This window comes from Physeter macrocephalus, chromosome 16 (assembly GCF_002837175.3).
Source record: "Physeter macrocephalus isolate SW-GA chromosome 16, ASM283717v5, whole genome shotgun sequence".
Lineage (NCBI taxonomy): Eukaryota > Metazoa > Chordata > Mammalia > Artiodactyla > Physeteridae > Physeter > Physeter macrocephalus.
This window is the reverse complement of record NC_041229.1, coordinates 85,340,918-85,360,964: the sequence shown is the minus strand read 5'-3', so window position 1 is coordinate 85,360,964 and position 20,047 is coordinate 85,340,918. Positions and strand designations below refer to the sequence as shown.

Below are 20,047 nucleotides of genomic sequence, written 5' to 3'. Positions count from 1 at the left end.
TGCTGTGCAAAAGCTTTGAAGTTTCATTAGGTCCCATTTGTTTATTTTTGTTTTTATTTCCATTACTGAAGGAGGTGGATCAAAAAAGAATCTTGGCAGCAGTTTGTTAAAGTAAATGTTGACTTTCAGATTTTTACCCATCTATATTACTTCAATAATCTTATTATTAACTGTTATAAATACTTTATAAAACACTTTAAGTAATCTTGAGTGACATCAATGTCTTGTTCCATTAGTTAACATCCATTTTTAGGTTTGAAAATTATCTAAGTAAGTTAAAATTTTATGGTAGTACTTCTGTACTTTGTTTTATCAGTTTGTGTTATGGTTGATTGTTTCTTTTACAAATGCTTAAATTCTACTAGGTATTTAGATGTTGCAAAAATCCTTTGCCTTAAAAAATACTATGAGTTAAATAGTTTAACAATATTATACATCTTAATATCTGTATGCATAATGCATGTTCTATTACTTGTATACATTTTTAGAATATTTGGAATTTTTTTTTTAAGAATTGATGGTTAAATACAGAAATATGTTTAAACATGAGAGACGCTCCAAAAGGTTATATATTATCTAAAGAGTTTTAAAATACATATTTGTATATTTTAAAATATGGTTCAAAAACCCAAGATATGAAAGGGACCTACAGGGAAAAGTTTTTCATCTATCCATCCTTGAGTCACCCAATTCCCCTCCGCAGTGAAAAATGTTCAGCTTATTTTTTTCCTCTCCTTTTACATGAACAATTGCCTCTTAGGTTTTGTTTTACACCTTGCTTTTTTTCTATTTTGCTTAACAAAGTAAATTTTAGAGAGTGTGTATTTTTTTTTTTTACAAGTACTTATTCCTTATTTTGTTTAATCTGTCTTCTGCTGAAGGACATTTAGGTTCCTCCTAAACTTGTTTTATTACAAACATTACTGCATTGAATATATGTGTACATGTCATTTCCATCTGTAAATATATCTAGGTTATTCCTAGATGAGGAATTACTGGATCAAAAAGTATGAGGGATTTTTTTTAACCAAATTGCCTTCCGCAGAGGTTGTAATAATTTGAAATCCCATTAATAATCCTTGATATTGAAAGTACACTTCTCACAACTTGTTAATTAAATATATTATTATACTTTAAATTTTTGCCAGTATTCATAGGTAAACAATTATAATATCAGTATGGTTGTGATTTGCATTTCTCTTATGTATGAGATTGAACCTGTTTTTATACATTTAAAGTCCCTTTAGATTTCTTTTTCTGAGACTTGATCTCCTTACTCCATTTTTCTGTTTTGTTTTTTCTTATTTGCAGGAACATTATATGTTAGGGGACTTAAGGGAAACTTAACTTTAGCATGATTTGCTATTTATAAGTTCAGGTAATTTTGATATAACATTTAAATAGTATGTTATCTTTATTGTTTATGTTGTTTTTCTCAGTATCAGACTGGAAGGAATGATAAATATGCTCTCTGAGGTGAAAGACCAATACTTTCATTTGTTACTTTGGTGTTCATGACTTGCTTTAAATAATTTTCTTTCAAATGTTTTGTGCTTAGATTTTCATATAGTTGATCAACTCTATAATTTCCCACTTAAGTATTACATTTGCAAATTATTTTTCTCATACATGACTTGAACTTTTAATATTCTTGCAACTCAGCATTAGAAAGATATGAGACTTGAATACCCATATGTAATAATAATAGTTTTAAGTAGATTTTATAAGTGTATATTTCTGTTGCTAGTTATATATTTTTTCCCTTAAGTTGATTTGCCTATATATATATATATACATATATATATATATATATATATATTTTTTTTTTTTTTTTTTTTTTTTTTTGCGGTACGCAGGCCTCTCACTGCTGTGGCCTCTCCCATTGCAGAGCACAGGCTCCGGACGCGCAGGCCTCTCACTGCTGTGGCCTCTCCCATTGCAGAGCACAGGCTCCGGACGCACAGGCTCAGCGGCCATGGCTCACGGGCCCAGCCGCTCCGCAGCATGTGGGATCCTCCCAGACCGGGGCACGAACCCGTGTCCCCTGCATCAGCAGGCGGCCTCTCAACCACTGCGCCACCAGGGAAGCCCGATTTGCCTATATTTTTGAAGGAAAATCTTGATTCACAGTACAGATTTTCTTGAGCTATTCAGTGTCACTGAAAATAGGCATCAAAATCATGAAGCCATCTTTCAAGAATGATAGAGAGCTCCCTTTGAAGTGAGTCTTATGTGTAAGGATTATATTTGTACTACTTATTTAACATTAAATATTTTTAAACTAGTTTTCTCAATGGTCAGGTAAATACTTCATAAAATCTGGTTTTCGAACATGCATGCCCTCCTATCCATTAATGTATCTCAACTGTAGCAATTTGAAAGTACATCCTTAGATTGTGTGCATATTGTGAGATGATGAGGGAATGTGGGGAGGAGGATAGAGCAATGGTCTTGTCCCTGTCCTGTCTTCCCTTAGGTTTAGGGAGTGATTGGGAAAGGGCTGTTAGGAGCTCGACTTCTTTGAGAAGCAGTATTAGGAAATTTTTTATTTTCCTGTTATTTTTTTACATGTCACAGCTTTCGATAATCTGACATCCCCACTAACCTGTTACACAAAGCCTGGACAAAATCAGACCTGTATATTAGGATCCATTATTAAGAATGGGCATGTGTTTATTAGATTATAGGAGCCTTCCTCCAGACTTCATTTACCGGCTAAAGTAACATCAACTTGATCCAGAGCTTGCTTTTCAGGTTTTTTTCCCCTTCAACTTTCTTTGCATTTCTGTCACAGCACAAGGAGGGAATTCCAATATAATCTTTATTGCAATCTTGTCTACTGAAACCTTAATGGCAGTATTCTATATAGAATTTGGACTTAATTCTTTACTTTAGGTGTTACCACTTTGGAAAATGTCATCACAAACATATCTGGAGGAGATAAAATGTGAAATATAAACCAAACATTTCAAACTATATAAAACAAATTCCAGAGAATATAGTGCATGCTTTCTTGATAAGCCTTTAAATAAATGTAGGAACTTACAAAGTTAGCAAAAAAGATGTTTTAAAATTTAAGTATCTATTAGATTATTTAATAAACATTCTGGAGGTAATACTTAACATTTCAAAATAGGACTTAACCCATTAAAATAGAGCCAAAGTTTCAGTTTTGGAGCATGTCTACCATAGAGGAAGAAGATTCATGTCTCAGTCTTACTGATTCTTCTGGAGTTTAATATTTTTTACCTGAATTTTTTCTTTGCTTTTCGTGAAGATAATTTGTTAGCTATGTCTACCTATTTAAACCTCCACTTTCAAAATTCCAACTTCTCATCTTTTAAGTAGGTATTTAAAGCAGTGTTACACGGGAAATGCAAACCATGTTTTCATTCAAAAGAATTAATGAAAAATAAAATTGATTTGGGTGTTTGCATGGAATTATCTAAACCATGTGAAATCTGTTTTCAAAGTACATATTAGAGTTTTAATCAGTCCCTATCCATTGTTATTTCATTGTGAACTGTATGACAGTATAATTCTTAGCATTCGTTTTAAATCTTTTTACTGAAGTGAGGTTTTTACAGTTAATGTTTTACAAGAATTACAGAACTTATAATGAGCTTTCTATAAAACTTACACGTTTTACATTTTTACATTTGCACTGATAAAGGAAAATATTATTTGAAAGAGTAATATATGTTTATTGCAGAAAAATTAGAAAAATGTAAGCATAAAGAGAAGAAACATCCATATTCCCACTTTCACCACTTAGCCTTTCTAGATGTAGCTATCTATAAAATCTTAAAACTTTTTTGTAACTTATGTTTTTTACATGATAGCATACTTTCGTGTTGTTCATTATACAAAATCACTTTTAAATATGCCAAAGTTCATTTTAGATATATGCTTTTTAAAAAAATTAATTTATTTATTTTAGTTATTTATTTTTGTCTGTGCTCGGTCTTCGTTGCTGTGCGTGGGCTTTCTCTAGTTGCGGCGAGCGGGGGCTACTCTTCGTTGCGGTGCGCAGGCTTCTCCTTGCGGTGGCTTCTCTTGTTGCGGAGCACGGGATCCAGGCACGTGGGCTTCAGTAGTTGTGGCGCACGGGCTTAGCTGCTCTGCAGCATGTGGGATCCTCCCGGACCAGGGATTTAACCCATGTCGCCTGCACTGGCAGGCGGATTCTTAACCACTCCACCACCAGGGAAGCCCTAGATATATGCTTTTTAACCAGTCCTTTATTGTTGTGCATTCATATAGTTTCCAGTTTTTGCTGTATGAGAAACTAACATAAATACAATTTTACTTAAATATCTTTACACATTTATAACTTCTTTACATTTATCTTTTAGACTTGATATTTCACTATCAAAGGTTGCTGACATCATCTTTCAAAAATTTCAGGTCATGATATTTTTTAATTGCTTCAGAATTTCAGTAAAAATGGCCAATGTACAGTTTGCACAAGAGTAGAGAGAAAAAAGATTAAATAAATGTACAATTTTGGTGAGAAAGATGATTAGGAGATAATTTAATATTTTTTTTTAAAGGGAACCTGAAATTAGGTTATTTCGTTAACAAAATAGAAATAAACTATGCTTAGAAGATTGAGAAAACTGGAATTGGATCATAAAATACAGGTGTAGGTTTTAATTTCTTGGATAAAATAAAAAGGGCATCAAAGGCAGAGTTACAGAATGTGATTATAATTTCTGAACTAAAATTAAGAGTATTTGAAAAGCAGCATTGAAAAAAACATATTTTAGTCTCAAGAATGAATGTACTGTAATTTTCATAGAATGAGGAAATCATCATTCATAAGTCTATGTTGATAGGGAAATACTGGAAGAGTAGGCAAGTTGCTCAAAAAGTAGAGAAATGTAATCCACTGGATTTATATCCACTTCCTTGTAGAACTTAAATCCTGTTTTTGAAAAGTGATTTTTAAGAAAAGCTAGAGATAAGGCGTTACCCATGATACTATGTATCTAGTATACATGTTGATTCAGCAGTATTAAAGTGTACACAGAATGAGTAACAAAGAAATGCATAGAAAAACTTATGATGCCACTTGATGCCACTGAAAATTAGGCAAGCAAATTGATATTCTGATAGGAATCTATCAAAATGGGAAAGAAATTATCTTGATTTATGAAACTAGAATGATCAGAGGAGTAATTAAAATAAGGCTTTTGCCCAATGATAATTCAATTGTTAATTTTTTAAAAATAGCAATTCTTAATATGTATGCAGTGAGAAGTATTGTGAAAGATGAAAGAATCGTAAATGGTTTTCTACTCTAAAAATTTTCACCACATGTTAAAAAGTTGTGTGACTATACTAATGGGAGATTAACTCAGCAAAAGGAGAGTAGAGTGAGATACTTTCTAAGGCAATGTATAAAGTTCACGTAGTAATCTTAGGAAATTATACTATTGAATAATATTTTAAGTTTGCCTGGAAGGATTTTTATTTTGTTAAGAGAACAATTCATAAAAGCTAAAAATTAAGGTAGCAGGCTAGAGAAGACTATAAATGGGTGTGAAAGAAATAAACTGATATTAGGCTCTTGAGGGAAGTGAAACAGCACACCTACTTGAGCACTTCCCTGGTTGTGCAGTACAGAACTGATAACATTTTCGAGATCAGTGGCTTATAAACTTGGTTCTCTGACATTTCTGGTAGCTCAAGGATCTCAAACGATTGTACACATTTCTCATTCTCAATTTTAGTTTACCATTTAGAAAGAAAATCTATGTCATACATTGATGTGGAGGTGGTGTAGGGGGGCTAGAGTAGCAAAACCAGTGGAGCCACGAAGATGAGTGATGTTTTGATACTTTAGATCAAACTACTCACTTCTCAAAAAGTGAAATATCTTGCTCTGTTTTTCTTATTCAGAGTTTGCAGATTTTTAAAAAGTAATGATTTGGCCTGGTGTTTACAAAGTGTGTTTACTGGGAACAGAGTTTAGACATTAAGTGAAATAGGCTGAGTCTATAAATGTCAAGTGAGGATTGTTGACAGATGCCCTATAAATTGGGACAAAATCAAATTTAGGTCAAAGTTTTACCTTTGACATTCTTGGTTGAAATTAATTTTGCCTGATTTGCTAGCAATTACTTAATAACTTTTTCAGCTTGGTAGGCCTGGCTGAGGATTTGAGAGCATTTAAGAATGAGTTTTAAATGCAGATATTATAACCAGAGAAAAATACCAACGAATTACTCAGAAGAGGAATTTACTGACCCAAGTCAGCTATGATTTTCTTTCTTTTCTTTTAAAAAAACAAAAACCCAGTTCTCTTTGCTGCTGTGAAATTGTGTTATAGAAATAAAATCTGTCACAGAAATAACTGAGACAGAAAAACTCTCTATTCTCGCAGTGATAACAGTTTTGGCTAACAGTTTTGCGTGCATTTCTCCTGAGTAATGTCTCTTGCACTCTAGATAGAGACACAGAGGGGGTGGGATGAGGAGGATAAGTAGATTGGATAAACATACCAAATGTGTGCCCATTTTTAATATTCCACTTCCTTTTAAAAATATATTGTGGACATATTTCCATTCAGTATTATAAATACACATCATTATGTTTAAAGTTTTATGTATATATGCATAATCCATTCCATTGTTTAGACAAAGCATAATTTATTTAGTCACTCTACCTTTGGTCTTTTAAGTTTCCAGACTTTTCTCTACCACAAACACTCTTTCAGTGAACATCCTCATACCTATATCTTGCTAAAGAGCAATGTAGCATAATAGCTAAGAGCTCAGTTGTGCAATATTGGGCAACTTACTAAACCTTCCTCAGTTTTGTCATCTTTAAGTAGTAAATAATAATAGTACTTTACTTGAGTGTTGTTCTAAGGATTGAATGAGTTAATACATATAAACTCTTAAGAGTAGTGCTTACATACCTTAAGTATTTAATAAATGCTGTTGGTATTAGCAGTATTTTGTCATTGATTTCAACTTCTAAGAAGTTGAATTGTTTCGGCTTTTAAATTTAAACTTGTAATAGATAAGCAATAATTTTCTTATTTTCAGATCCATGGATCTTTCCTATACCCAGAGTTCCTTTTGACCTGTGGCATATCCCACCATCCACCACGTCTTTTTCTTATAATGGTCTCCTTTGACTTCTCTGATGTGATTTTTATCCTTTTTCTCTTATCTCAAGTACTCTTTGGAGTTCTTTTCCTTTTCTCTGCCTGAATAATGGATAATTTTTGAGAAATTAATCTTTGCTTGTCTGTATATTCTCTTCTTCAGAGAATATACTTAATGCCTTAGGTATTACATGCTCTAGGTATATATAAATTTTTTTAAACAAGTGACTCAAATATACATCTTTAATCCCACTGTCTTATTTGAAAACCAATACCTTATCTCCTAACTGTAAACAGTTTCTACCTGAATTATTTATGGTCATCGCAAATGTAATAAAAAGTAAACTTTATTGTACAGCAACTACTATAACGTTTTCCATTTTCGTTCCCATGAAAAAAATTACTCTATTGTTTTTCGCTCTACATTACTGTTTTGCTCTCCCTGTTCTCCCTCTCCCAAGCCCAGGCCACCGTTATCCCACTTAAGGATGATAGCAACAGCCTCTTAGCTATTCTCTCAGCTAGTGGCCGCTTGCCTCATTCCATGGCACTGAAAGCCACCTCTATCTTCTTTCCTACCTTTACCTCCTCAAACCGCCCCCCGCCCACACACAGATGAGCCATAGTTTCTGTACTTTCCTTATGGTGTGATAGCCAATTTTTGTGTATCAGATTTAAACTCTGCTTGGCTTTTTAGGCCCCCTGTAATGGACCTCCACCACAATTAGCCAACCTATTTTCCTAATACCTATTCTTTCTTGTGTGAATGTTTTCACTATTCTACAGAAACTCGTGTTATTTCACGAATTTACAGAAACTTTTTCTCATTAATGGCCAGGATTCCATCTGAACAATAAAACTTTTCCTTGGTAACTCTAATTTGCATGGAACGCCTATTCCTCTGGATTTTATAAGACATGACACAAGTAGAAAATAATTTAAATTTAGTCCTGTGTTCTTTCCTATAATTTTATGATTCTAACTAGATTATAAGCTCTTTGGTAGAGTTCAGGTCCATATTCCCATATCTACTTGGTAAATTCTAAACATGCTACAAATACTTTTTAGTTGGTTCAGAAAAGTGGAAGATTAATTAATACCTAATTTGATTAGTACAAAGAATCAAAATGAACATAAATTTAATCCAAAACTGAAGATAATCATATTTTTGCTTAGCACATTTTAATGTCGATCATACTGAGACTATAAGTGGTCTATACTTTATACTCATATTTAACAAATGTTATTTCTGTGCACATTTTAAGTACCTTGAGGAACTGGAAATTTATGTGACAACAACATGGTTTTGGCCAATCTGTTTGTTTTTGGTTTTTTTGTTGTTGTTGTTGTGTGCGGTACGCGGGCCTCTCCCTGTTGTGGCCTCTCTCGTTGCGGAGCACAGGCTCCGGACGCGCAGGCTCAGCGGCCATGGCTCACGGGCGCAGCCGCTCCGCGGCATGTGGGATCTTCCCGGCCGGGGGCACGAACCCGTGTCCCCTGCATCGGCAGGCAGACTCTCAACCACTGCGCCACCAGGGAATCCCCCGGCCAATCTGTTAAATGTAAATCCATGTATGTGTATGTAGGCATACATTTGTAACTATATTTAATAGGAAAATTATGGAAATAGTACAGTATATTATAGGAAAAATTAGGAAGCACAGATTAAGCAAACATTTTAAACTACCTAGTTTATTTATCTGATTCCCTCACTAAAATATAACTCCATGAACTATAAAACTTAGTTTAATCCACCACTGTATCTCTAGAGATAGAAAAGAGCCTGCCACATAGGCACACAATTATTTGTTGAATAAAAATGAATTTACTGGCAGATACTCCTTTCCTGATATCTTTACTTTCAAATTGGGCCTGGGTGGAAAGGAAAATGTTCTGCAGCTTCTCTGGCAATTTAAAAATCTGTTGTTTGATCTTAGAGTTCATTCCTCAGTGTTTCCCAAATTCGTTAAATCTGCTTACATTTTGTAATTTTCTAAGACATAATTTCCAAGGCATAGCGGATTGAAAACAGAAAAGAGTAGTGAAAAAGAGTAAATTAATGGAAGATGGGGTTTGTATTTAGGATTCCATTTGCTTTCAGGTTTCAGAATTGGGGCTGAGCTTTTTGGATAATAAGAGAAGCAGAATCAGGCAGCTTCTGCAGCTCAAACTTAATTTAAATTGGTTGTCCTAAATTCCACAAAAGTGCATGTGCTGTGCTTTAGAGTAGAAAAGATGTAGGGGACAAATTAAGAATGTGGGTTTATGGTTAATTCAGTTATTCATCACATTTGTCCTAAGCAACTGCCATGTTAGCTCGCTTGAGATGAGGCCTAGCTCTGCCTCTGCTGTATGGACCAGTAGTGTCTTGAAACACAGGTATGGACTTGCCCCAAATGGTTATTATATGAAAACCTAAACAAAATATATAGAGACTTACTTTTTCTTTAGATTGGTTTGCTAATTTACTTTCTTCTCTAGAGTCATCTTGCCAGTTGGGTTTGGGTTCACTTGTCAAATGTGGTTTTGAACCATTCAAAATAAATTATACAGTTGCTTATTAATTACTCTTATACTTGATAATTAAAAAAATAACATTAAAAAGTTCTGATGTTATGGGATTTGGTGAGTTTGTTTTCCCCAAGCTATATCATAAGAAAAAAACAATGAATTTGAGGAAATCAGCCAAAATGCTGTTGACATGTAGAGGTTAATTTCTCTGATAAGAAAAATGCTAGCTTTATAGACATTTATACTGACATTTTATAAATTGTTCAATGAAATATTAAAATATGTTCTTAACATCAGTTATGAAAAACTTATTTTTGAGCAGTGAAATATTGTGGCTTCTTTAGATCTTCATATAAAAATGTTCCAGGTAAAAGGCATAGCTAATCTAAACTATGTTATAAATGTACATTACCACAGTTAAATGAAGGTTTTTTTAGACTTTTCTGACAATGTTTACTTTTAAAAATTAAATAATCTACTGTAAATGATCATTAGTTCCAATAACTGCCCAGAGGATAGTTTTAGTTTCTAAAGACAATGTTTAGTTAATGCTTGGGAAGTAATTGTGGAAGTTAACAAACAACTAGAAGTAGGAAGTGTTCAAAAGTTAGGAACAGATCTGTGTTTGTTCAGTGTTATACTCGTTTTCACTCTCCCCCAAATAACCACTCATTTGAATTTAATTAAACTTAAAAGTTTAATTAATCTTGCTAGAATTCCAACTAACTTCCCCCTTTATAAAATGAAAATATTAGGAAGTTGACAATTTTATTTTTTATTTTTTCTTATTTTTTTGGCCTGGCCACGTGGCTGGTGGGACTCTAGTTCCCTGACCAAGGATCAAACCCAGTGAGAACGAGGGGTCCTAACCACTGGACTGCCAGGGAATTCCCAGATGACAGTTTTTTTAAATTTAGTCCTTTTTCTCCACCACAACTTTTCATATTTTGGTAAAATTCAAATGATTCATCAAAAAAGTAATATTGCAGTGTATGACAAATTTTGATGATAAATAGATATATCAAAGGATAAATATTAAAATTATCCTAAATTTTTTCTTGGAATGAATTTTTTAATTACAAAAATAATATACCATTTTATTAGAAGCTTTGGAAAAAACAGTCATTCCATCACACTAACATATAAATTGTTCATTTTTTGGTATATTTCCAACCACTTAAAAACTTTTTCACATTAGGATAACTTAGGATTCCTGTTTAAAAAAAACAGAAATCTACATTTTTAACAATCACCTGAGATGATTGTTTGCAAGTTAGAGAACCAAAGACTAAAGATAATTTTTTGTTTATTTGTTTTTGGCCACGCTGTGCGGCCTGAGGGATCTTAGTGCCCTGACCAGGGATGGAACCCACGCCCCCTGCAGTGGAAGTGGAGTCCTAATGACTGGACCACCAGGGAATTCCCTAAAGATAATTTTTTAAGACCCCTGTTATTTAAACTTACATAACATTACTTTTAATATAATAGATAAGATGTGAGCAAGTTCTAGTAATCTTTGCAAAATTGTGTGTGTGTGTGTATATATATATATATGTATAATGGGCTTTAAATGGAGGTATTTATTTTTATTTTTATTGAAGTATAGTTGCTTACAATGTTATATAAGTTACAGGTGTACAATATAGTGATTCACAATTTTTAAGATTATACTCCATTTATAATTATTATAAAATATTGGCTATATTCCCCATGTTGTAACTATATCCTTGTAGCTTATTTTGTACCTAATAGTTTGTACCTCTTAATCCCCTACCCCTATATTGCCCCTACCCCTCTTCCCTCTCCTCACTGGTAACCACTAGTTTGTTCTCTATATCTGTGAGTCTGCTTCTTTTTTGTTATATTCACTGGTTTGTTGTATTTTTTAGATTCCACATATAAGTGATATCATACAGTATTTGTCTTTCTCTGTCTTATTTCACTTAGTATAATGCCCTCCAAGTCCATCCATGTTGCTGTAAATGGCAAAATTTTGTTCTTTTTCATGACTGAGTGGTATTCCATTGTATATATTTACCACATCTTCTTTATCCATTCTGTTGATGGACACTTAGGTTGCATACATATCTTGGCAATTATAAATAATGCTGCTATGAACATTGGGGTGCATGTATCTTTTCAAATTAGTGTTTTTAGTTTTTTTTGGATACATATACCCAGGAGTGGAATTTCTGAGTCATATGATGATTCTATTTTTAGTTTTTTGAGAAAACTCCATACTGTTTTCTACAGTGGTTGCACAAGTTTACATTCCCACCAACAGTGTTATTTTTAACACTTATTATTTTTAACCATTTACATTTTCTCTTCTGGGAATTGCCTATTCATATTCTTTGCCAACTTTCCCAAAGAATAGTTTCGGTTTTCCTGGCCAATTTTAAGAACTGTATATAACCTGTCATCTACACTTGGGAATCTGGTGACTTGAATTTGTCTTACTTCACTCCTACTCTCAACTCAACCTATTTACTGAGCAAGGAAACCTCAGATTCTATTGCAGTCTCGAAAAACAGGGCTGGTGGAGCGCCTAGGACAAGGAATAAGAAACTGACTCAGAAATACTTGTCACCCTTCCACTGTCTTTCTGCCCCAGAGGAATGTTGACATCAGCCTGGCCTCTAGGAAACCAAAAAGGAGCCAAACTGGCAGGCTGAGTCCTCCCTACTCTTGAGCAAAGATTTCTCTGTTTTTTTGTCAGAAGACTACCAAGAGCCAACTTGCTGTTTACACCTGCTACACAGCTCTCGGTAGAGAAGGGTCAACTACAACACTGGGACTGCCAACTCTGAGCTCAGGGAATAGACGGAAGAAATAACTGCGTATCTAAGGAGCCAGCAACAAGAAAGGAATATAAACAAACTGTTGGGACAGGCCCCCAACAAAATAGAGCTGCTGGAGGAGAGAGACAATAACTTGAACAAAATAATAGGAGCACAGTGAGATTGAAAGTGCAGTATTTAAAAAAATAAAACCAAAAAACCTCTGGTGCCAAAAGCCTTTTTTGAACCAACTACAGCAATAGGTCAACTGGAGGAAAATGATAACATGGAGACTTAAATTTGTGGCCTGGAGAATCTAGTGGAAGAAGTATTTTTAAACTTAGAGCCAAAAGGCAAAGAAAGGGTAAAAATAACAGATTTTGAGGATAGAAAAAGTAGACCTAATGTGTATAATAGGAGTTCAATAAGGAAAAAAAGGAACAGATTGAAGAGAGGCAATAATTTAAAAAAGAGGAAAAGTCTTGAGCTGAAAGACATGACTCTAGCTTCAAAGGGCATGCTGAGTCCCTGGCAGAATTCATGGTAGTAATAATAAATGTCAATTACTAAGTTCTCACCCTTCTAGGCAGTGTTCTAAGGGCTTTACATTTATTAACTCGTTGAGTCCTTACAACAGCCCTACAAAATAGGTACTATTATCCCCCCTAATTCAGAAGAGGAAAAATGGTTAAGTGTATCGTCAAAAAGTGAACCCAAGAGATTTGACTCCAGAGCCTTGACTAAACTGCCTCAAAGAGCAAAGACCTATATTTAAGCAAATCCTGTTACAGTTTATGAACTCTGAAGATCAAGGGTGAAATCTTACAAGTTCCAGAGAGACAGAGCAAGTAATCAGCAAAAGAAAAAGAGCCTGTCACCAGAGTTCTGATCTGCCTCACCTTAAGCCAGAAAGCAGTGGGAAAATTTATCTATACTACTGATTGAAAAGGACCACAAGCCAAGGTTTCTCTAACCAGTCAAATTATTCACCTATCAAGCTGATACAAAGATTTGCTGATATATCACAATTGAATAACTAACCCCACCTACCATCTGATGAAACTACTCAAAGAAAGGGAATTCTAATAGTATTTATCTAACCTTTGTCTTCGCACATGCCACTCCTTCTGCCTGGAATAACTCCTCTCTTTCTTTACCAGTCTAACAACTCTTTTTTTAATTAAAATAGAATTGATTTACAATATTGCGTTAGTTTCAAGCATACAGCAAATTGTGTGTTGGGGGTGTGTGGGGGTGTGTGTGTGTATGTGTATATATATATATATATATATATATATACATTTCAGATTATTTTCCATAATAGGTTATTACAAGGTATTGAATATAGTTCCCTGTGCTATACAGTAAATCCTTATTGCTTATCTATTTTATGTATAGTAATTTGTATCTGTTAATCCCATACTCCTGATTTATCCCTCTCCCCTTCCCTTTCCCCTTTGGTAATCATAAGTCTGTTTTCTATGTCTCTGAGTCTGTTTCTGTTTTGTATATAGATTCATTTGTATTATTTTTTAGATTCCACATATAAGTGATATATAATATTTGTCTTTCTCTGACTTACTTCACTTAGTATATTCTCTAGGTTCATCCATGTTGCTGCAAATGGCAATATTTCATTCTTTTTTATGGCTGAGTAATATACCATTGTGTGTGTGTATATATATATATCACATCTTCTTAAGCCATTTGCTTCTTGATAGACACTTGGGTTGCTTCTATGTCTTGACTGTTGTAAATAGTGCTGCTGTGAACATTAGGGTGCATGTACCTTTTCAAATTAGAGTTTTCGTCTTTTCCAGATACATGCTCAGGAGTGGGATTGCTGGATCATATGGTAGCTCTATTTTTAATTTTTAAGGGAACCTCCATACTGTTCTCCATAGTGGCTGCACCAATTTACATTCCCACCAACAGTGTAGGAGGGTTCCCTTTTCTCCACATCGTCTCCAGCATTTATTGTTTGTAGACTTTTTGATGATAGCCATTCTGACCTCACGCCTCATTCTTAACATCTTCACTTCTTCCAGGAAATCTTTTGCAACCCTATAAGTCTGAGTTTTATGCTCCTCCTAAATGCTCCCATAGCACCCTGTAGTTACCCCATCTTGACACTTGTTTTCCCTGTAAAATTGTAAGTTCTGTGAGGACATAGGCAGATTATGCATGTTTTGTTCACTGTGGTAGCCCCAGTGCCTAGCACAGCGCCGGGAGTATAGTAGATTGACTGAGTGATTAAAATTTATGTGTAGTCAAAATTCACAAATCTTTTTTGCTACCCTGCTCAGATTGTTCTAGTAGTAGCTATTCAGGGAAAATAAAGCTTTAAGTTTGTCTTCATTAGATACTTAAAGCCCTATTCAAGTATGCCTTGTTTATATTTCTTTATTCATCTTGTGACTGTTTTATAAAATTTTAAATTCACAAAAGTTCAACATAAATGAGCTTATAAAAATTTTTCCATATAGAATTAATTTATGTAAGGCATATTTAAAATGCATATTATCCATATTGGGTTCAAACTTCTATTTGTTATTTTCAAAAGGCAGAATTAAATAGGAAAGTGTAGAAATGAATTTACAAGCTTAATCAAAACACTCAGAGATAGTGATAGTACTCTAAAAAGAATGGTGTTAATTCTATATTTTTCTCTGTTTCTCTGCAGATTAAAGCTAAAAATTATGACAAGGTCGAAAAGGTGAGTCCTCAAATATTTTGAATGTATGCTGAAGTTTAATTTAGGACTTAACGTATATAAGGCAAATACAGTAAAATGTTAACAATTGTTGAATCTAGCTAGTGATTATATAGGAGTTCATTGTACTTATTCAGCCCTTTTGTATGCTTGAAAATGTTCATAATAAAATCTTGGGGGACTTCCCTGGTGGCGCAGTGGTTAAGAACCCGCCTGCCAATGCAGGGGACACGGATTCGAGCTCTGGTCCGGGAATATCCCACATGCCGCAGAGCACCTAAGCCTGTGTGCCACAACTACTGAGCCTGTGCTCTACAGCCCGTGAGCCACACCTACTGAAGCCTGTACGCCTAGAGCCTGTGCTCTGCAACAAGAGAAGCCACCACAATGAGAAGCCAGCGTACCGCAACAAAGAGTAGCCCCGCTCACTGCAACTAGAGAAAGCCTGCACGCAGCAACGAAGACCCAACACAAAAATAAATAAATTAAATAAATAAATTTTAAAAAAATAAAATAAAATTTTGGAAAAGAAAATAATTAGACTCTGCTGACCAAAATTATGAGAATGATTTTGATTATCTAAACAAAATAGAGGGAGTTGTTATTTGACATCTATTTGTAAGAAGATAAATTCATGAAAGGAACTGAATTTGTTTCTTTAATGTTCCATTTCAACTATGTACATGTGAAATTTATTTAACTGTGGATTCTGATAATATTTTATTGTATTTACAGCTATTTCAGAGATGCCTTATGAAGGTTTTGCACATTGATTTATGGAAGTGTTATCTTTCATATGTCCGAGAAACCAAGGGTAAACTACCAAGTTACAAGTAAGTTAAATCAGGAGCCTAAGAATGCAAGTCATCCCCAGGCACACAGTCAATCCCATAGAAACACACCTCTTAACTCCAGAGGGTGAAGAAACTTAAGGATTTGAAAAGTCAGGATTCTCTGAGAAGTCAGTAAACCATGGAAAAAAATGCTTCAAAGAAAGCCACGGGCATTAGGTTTATTCTGGAGAATTGAATCATCCAGGCCCCTCTTCTATACTGAAACACTGTACATTTGCCACTCCAAAGCACTTTGTTGACAGGCTTGTTGACAAACTTAATAAAAAGCATCTTATTACTTGTCATGGCACCACTCTTGGCAGGTTACACTGTAATATGCTACTTAAGTATTCCAAGGCATCTTTGACAATGGTATTGTTGTATAGTTGACCTCCTCACTAGGACTTACCCCCACCTATCTATCTTTGTTGAATCTAAATAATGGACCTTCTCAAATGCTGTTTTTGTATATAACAAATAGATTATTTCTATAACCAGAATTCTTTCTTTGTTTTTTTTTCTTCATTATTGTTTATTGTCTTACACTGAAGGAGTTCTTTCTCCCTAAATTTTATGTCAGAGCTAATAGATCTTCAGACATAACTTACCTTCTTAATCAAAGAACCAGATATTTCCACATTTGAATCTTCTACATGTAAGATTAGGCAATTTAAAGGCTATAAAGAGGGGACTTCCCTGGCGGTCCAGTGGTTAAGACTGCCTTCCAATGCAGGGGGTGTGGGTTTGATCCCTGGTCGGGGAGCTAAGATCCCACAATGCGTGGCCAAAAAACAAAAGATAAAACAGAAGCAATATTGTAACAAATTCAATGAGGACTTTAAAAATGGTCCACATCAAAAAAAAGTCTTAAAAAATTAATAAATGATATAAAGATAAATAGAACATGGCCCCTATCTTTGATAAGCTTACAAGTAGTAGGTAAAAGAAACGAAGTACATAAATTAATGACATTGACAAGCTAAACACAAAAGAGCTTAGTCTTTATATTTTGTTTATATACTTGAAAAATGTCTTTACATTTTGTTTGTATAAGCGGTTTCAGTGCTGTTCTGATCGTATGATCAGAAATCATGATTATGTTTTAGTTGTAGATACATTTTAATAACATGCAATTTTTCTAAAAAACATGTCTTTCATGTTTATTTCAGAGAAAAAATGGCTCAAGCATATGACTTTGCACTGGATAAAATTGGAATGGAAATTATGTCTTATCAGGTAGAGTTAAATTTTTTTTAATACATACATTTAAAAAATTTGAAACTACTAAGAAAGATACTAACATTTTATTTTATTTCTTAGATTTGGGTGGATTACATCAATTTCTTAAAAGGCGTGTAAGTATTTTTATAGTTTTATTTTCTGTGTGAACAGTTGATTTAGCTATAATATAATTGATGGCATTTCTTATCCAATGCCAGGGAAGCTGTTGGATCTTATGCAGAAAATCAGAGAATAACAGCTGTTCGAAGAGTTTATCAACGAGGTTGTGTTAATCCCATGATCAACATTGAACAACTGTGGAGAGACTATAACAAGTATGAAGAGGTAAATTAGGCCACAGTAATTTATTATTATGACCAAGCCATTTAAATTTTTATGCACTGTGGATTTGTGGAGGCTAGCCTTTCTAATATCAGGTACCTGGATATCAGTGCTGCATATGTTTGTTTTCATATGGATTGTAATGAAAGAACCATTTCTAATGTTTTGAGAGTCTCATTTTACTGTTGAGTTATTTTTAGAGAATACTCTGGGAGAATTATAATTCTTACCAAACCATTTTTAATCAGTGCTAAACCATATCCACACAGTCATACACACACACGTTGCCACTGATCTCTTATGAAACAGTTCCTTTTTAGAACTGCTTTTCTAGTAGTAATGATGAGTTGCAATGCCCCTCTTTCACCTAGTTACAGTGATGTGATTATTGCCTTGTAATGTGAGATGTAGGGCTGTGGTCCAAGATCTTTGTCTCATAAGCAAATGATTTAACAAACTGAACTAATAAGCCCATTATGTAAACATACATGCCAAGTAAGCTCTATCTTTAAAAGAAAGTTCCTCACATGTCCACTGTGATTTGGAAGAACTATGTAGGGTATTGAAACTGTTCCCTCATAGGCATGAGCAGTGGTTCTCAAACATTTTGGTCTTGGGATTTTAAAAAGTATTAAAGACCGCAAAGAACTTTTAATTTTAATGTGGCTTTTACCTATGAATATTTAGCATATTGGAATTAAAACTAAGAAAGTTTCAAGATAATTATTTATTAATTCATTTAAAGTTTGCAGTAGTAGACTCCTTATATTTTAACATAAATAGTATTAAAACAAACTGTATTTTCCAAAATAAGAAAAAATTCAGTGAGAAGAGTGGCATTATTTCACATTTTTGCAAATCTCTTTGGTATTTAGCTTAATAGAAGACAGTTAGATTTTCATATCTGCTTCTAAATTCTATCTGCTGTGCTGTTGAATGTCATGTAGCTTCTGAAAAACTCCATTGTATATTTGTGAGAGAGGCAAATCATGTCTTAGTTTTGTTTGAAAATTGTTTTGATCTTATGGATCCTCTGAAAGGGTCTTGGGGAACAGGAATCTTTGGACTACTCTTTGAGAACTACTAGGCATGAATGATAATGTTTATGTCTCCTTGCTACCTCTGCGTTTATTTTTTATTTTTTAAAATTTATTTTATTTATATATATATTTTTGGCTGCATTGGGTCTCCGTTGCTACGCACGGGCTTTCTCTAGTTGCAGTGAGTGGGGGCTACTCTTCATTGTGGTGCGCAGGTTGCATAGCACGGACACCAGGCGTGCCCGCCTCAGTAGTTGTGGCATGTGAGCTCAGTAGTTGTGGCGCACGGGCTTAGTTGCTCTGCGGCATGTGGGATCTTCCTGCACCAGGGCTCGAACCCATGTCCCCTGCATCGGCAGGAGGATTCCCAACCGCTGCACCACCAGGGAAGCCCTGCATTTATTTTTAAAGTTATGCAGACCAAGTTAGAAAAAGGCTTTTAGAACTAAGTCATGGCTATTCACCCAGATGAATCTTTACATCATTCTTTTTTTAAAAAAATAAATAAATTTATTTATTTATTTATTTTGGGCTGTGTTGGGTCTTTGTTGCTGCTTTCTCTAGTTGCGGAGAGCAGGGGCTACTCCTCGTTACGGTGCGCGGGCTTCTCCTTGCGGTGGCTTCTCTTGTTGCGGAGCACAGGCTCTAGGCATGTGGGCTTCAGTAGTTGTGGCACACGGGATCAGTAGTTGTGGGGCACGGGTTTAGTTGCTCCACGGCATGTGGGATCTTCCCAGACCAGGGCTCGAACCCATGTCCCCTGCATTGGCAGGCGGATGGATTCTTACCACTGCGCCACCAGGGAAGTCCTGTATATCATTCTTTATTAGTAGAATTTTATGTGAAATAATTGGTCCTTTCCAAATCATTCCCTATCTTTAGAAATTCCTGACATATGGAAACTTACTGCCATCTCATAACACATAGGCAGATCCTCCTTCATCTCTTAAGCATATAATGTGATCAAACCTTTATTTTACTAACCAAGAAACCTCTTAAACACTTTAAAGTAATTTAGCAAATGAATATACTATATTATGCTAACATTAAAATATACTTAATTTTCAAATAATATGCATTTTTCTTTTTTTTTTCCTTAGGGTATCAATATTCATTTAGCTAAAAAAATGATTGAAGATCGGAGTAGGGATTACATGAATGCTAGGCGGGTAGCAAAGGTATGGAATTCTATCAGGCCACTTACTATAATGTTTGTTGTATGTTATTTACACAGGCGCTTTCCCTGTCTGGTATTACTCTTAATATTTTCAATCATTAGCAGTCTTAACTAATGACAATTAATTACGTTGTCTGAGCAGATGATTATTTGAAGCAAAATACCTCTTTACAGACATGTTTAAGGACAAAATAGAATAAATCAAGTTTGGAAGAATTTTTTTTTTTTTTTTTGCGGTACGCGGGCCTCTCACTGTTGCGGCCTCTCCCGTTGCGGAGCACAGGCTCCGGACGCACAGGCTCAGCAGCCATGG

General features: G+C 34.6%; 1 protein-coding gene across 2 annotated transcripts in view; it reads left to right on the top strand.

Annotated features, from left to right (window-relative positions):
• The window catches only part of CSTF3 (cleavage stimulation factor subunit 3), a 69,934-nt gene that overhangs the window by 32,710 nt on the left and 17,177 nt on the right, over positions 1-20,047 (top strand). For both annotated transcript variants that reach the window (XM_007111140.4, XM_007111142.4), the window contains 6 exons: positions 15,092-15,124; positions 15,857-15,954; positions 17,124-17,190; positions 17,275-17,309; positions 17,394-17,520; positions 19,658-19,735. In XM_007111140.4, coding sequence (XP_007111202.1) covers positions 15,092-15,124; positions 15,857-15,954; positions 17,124-17,190; positions 17,275-17,309; positions 17,394-17,520; positions 19,658-19,735 — 438 coding nt within the window. The remainder of the gene's footprint in view (positions 1-15,091; positions 15,125-15,856; positions 15,955-17,123; positions 17,191-17,274; positions 17,310-17,393; positions 17,521-19,657; positions 19,736-20,047) is intronic.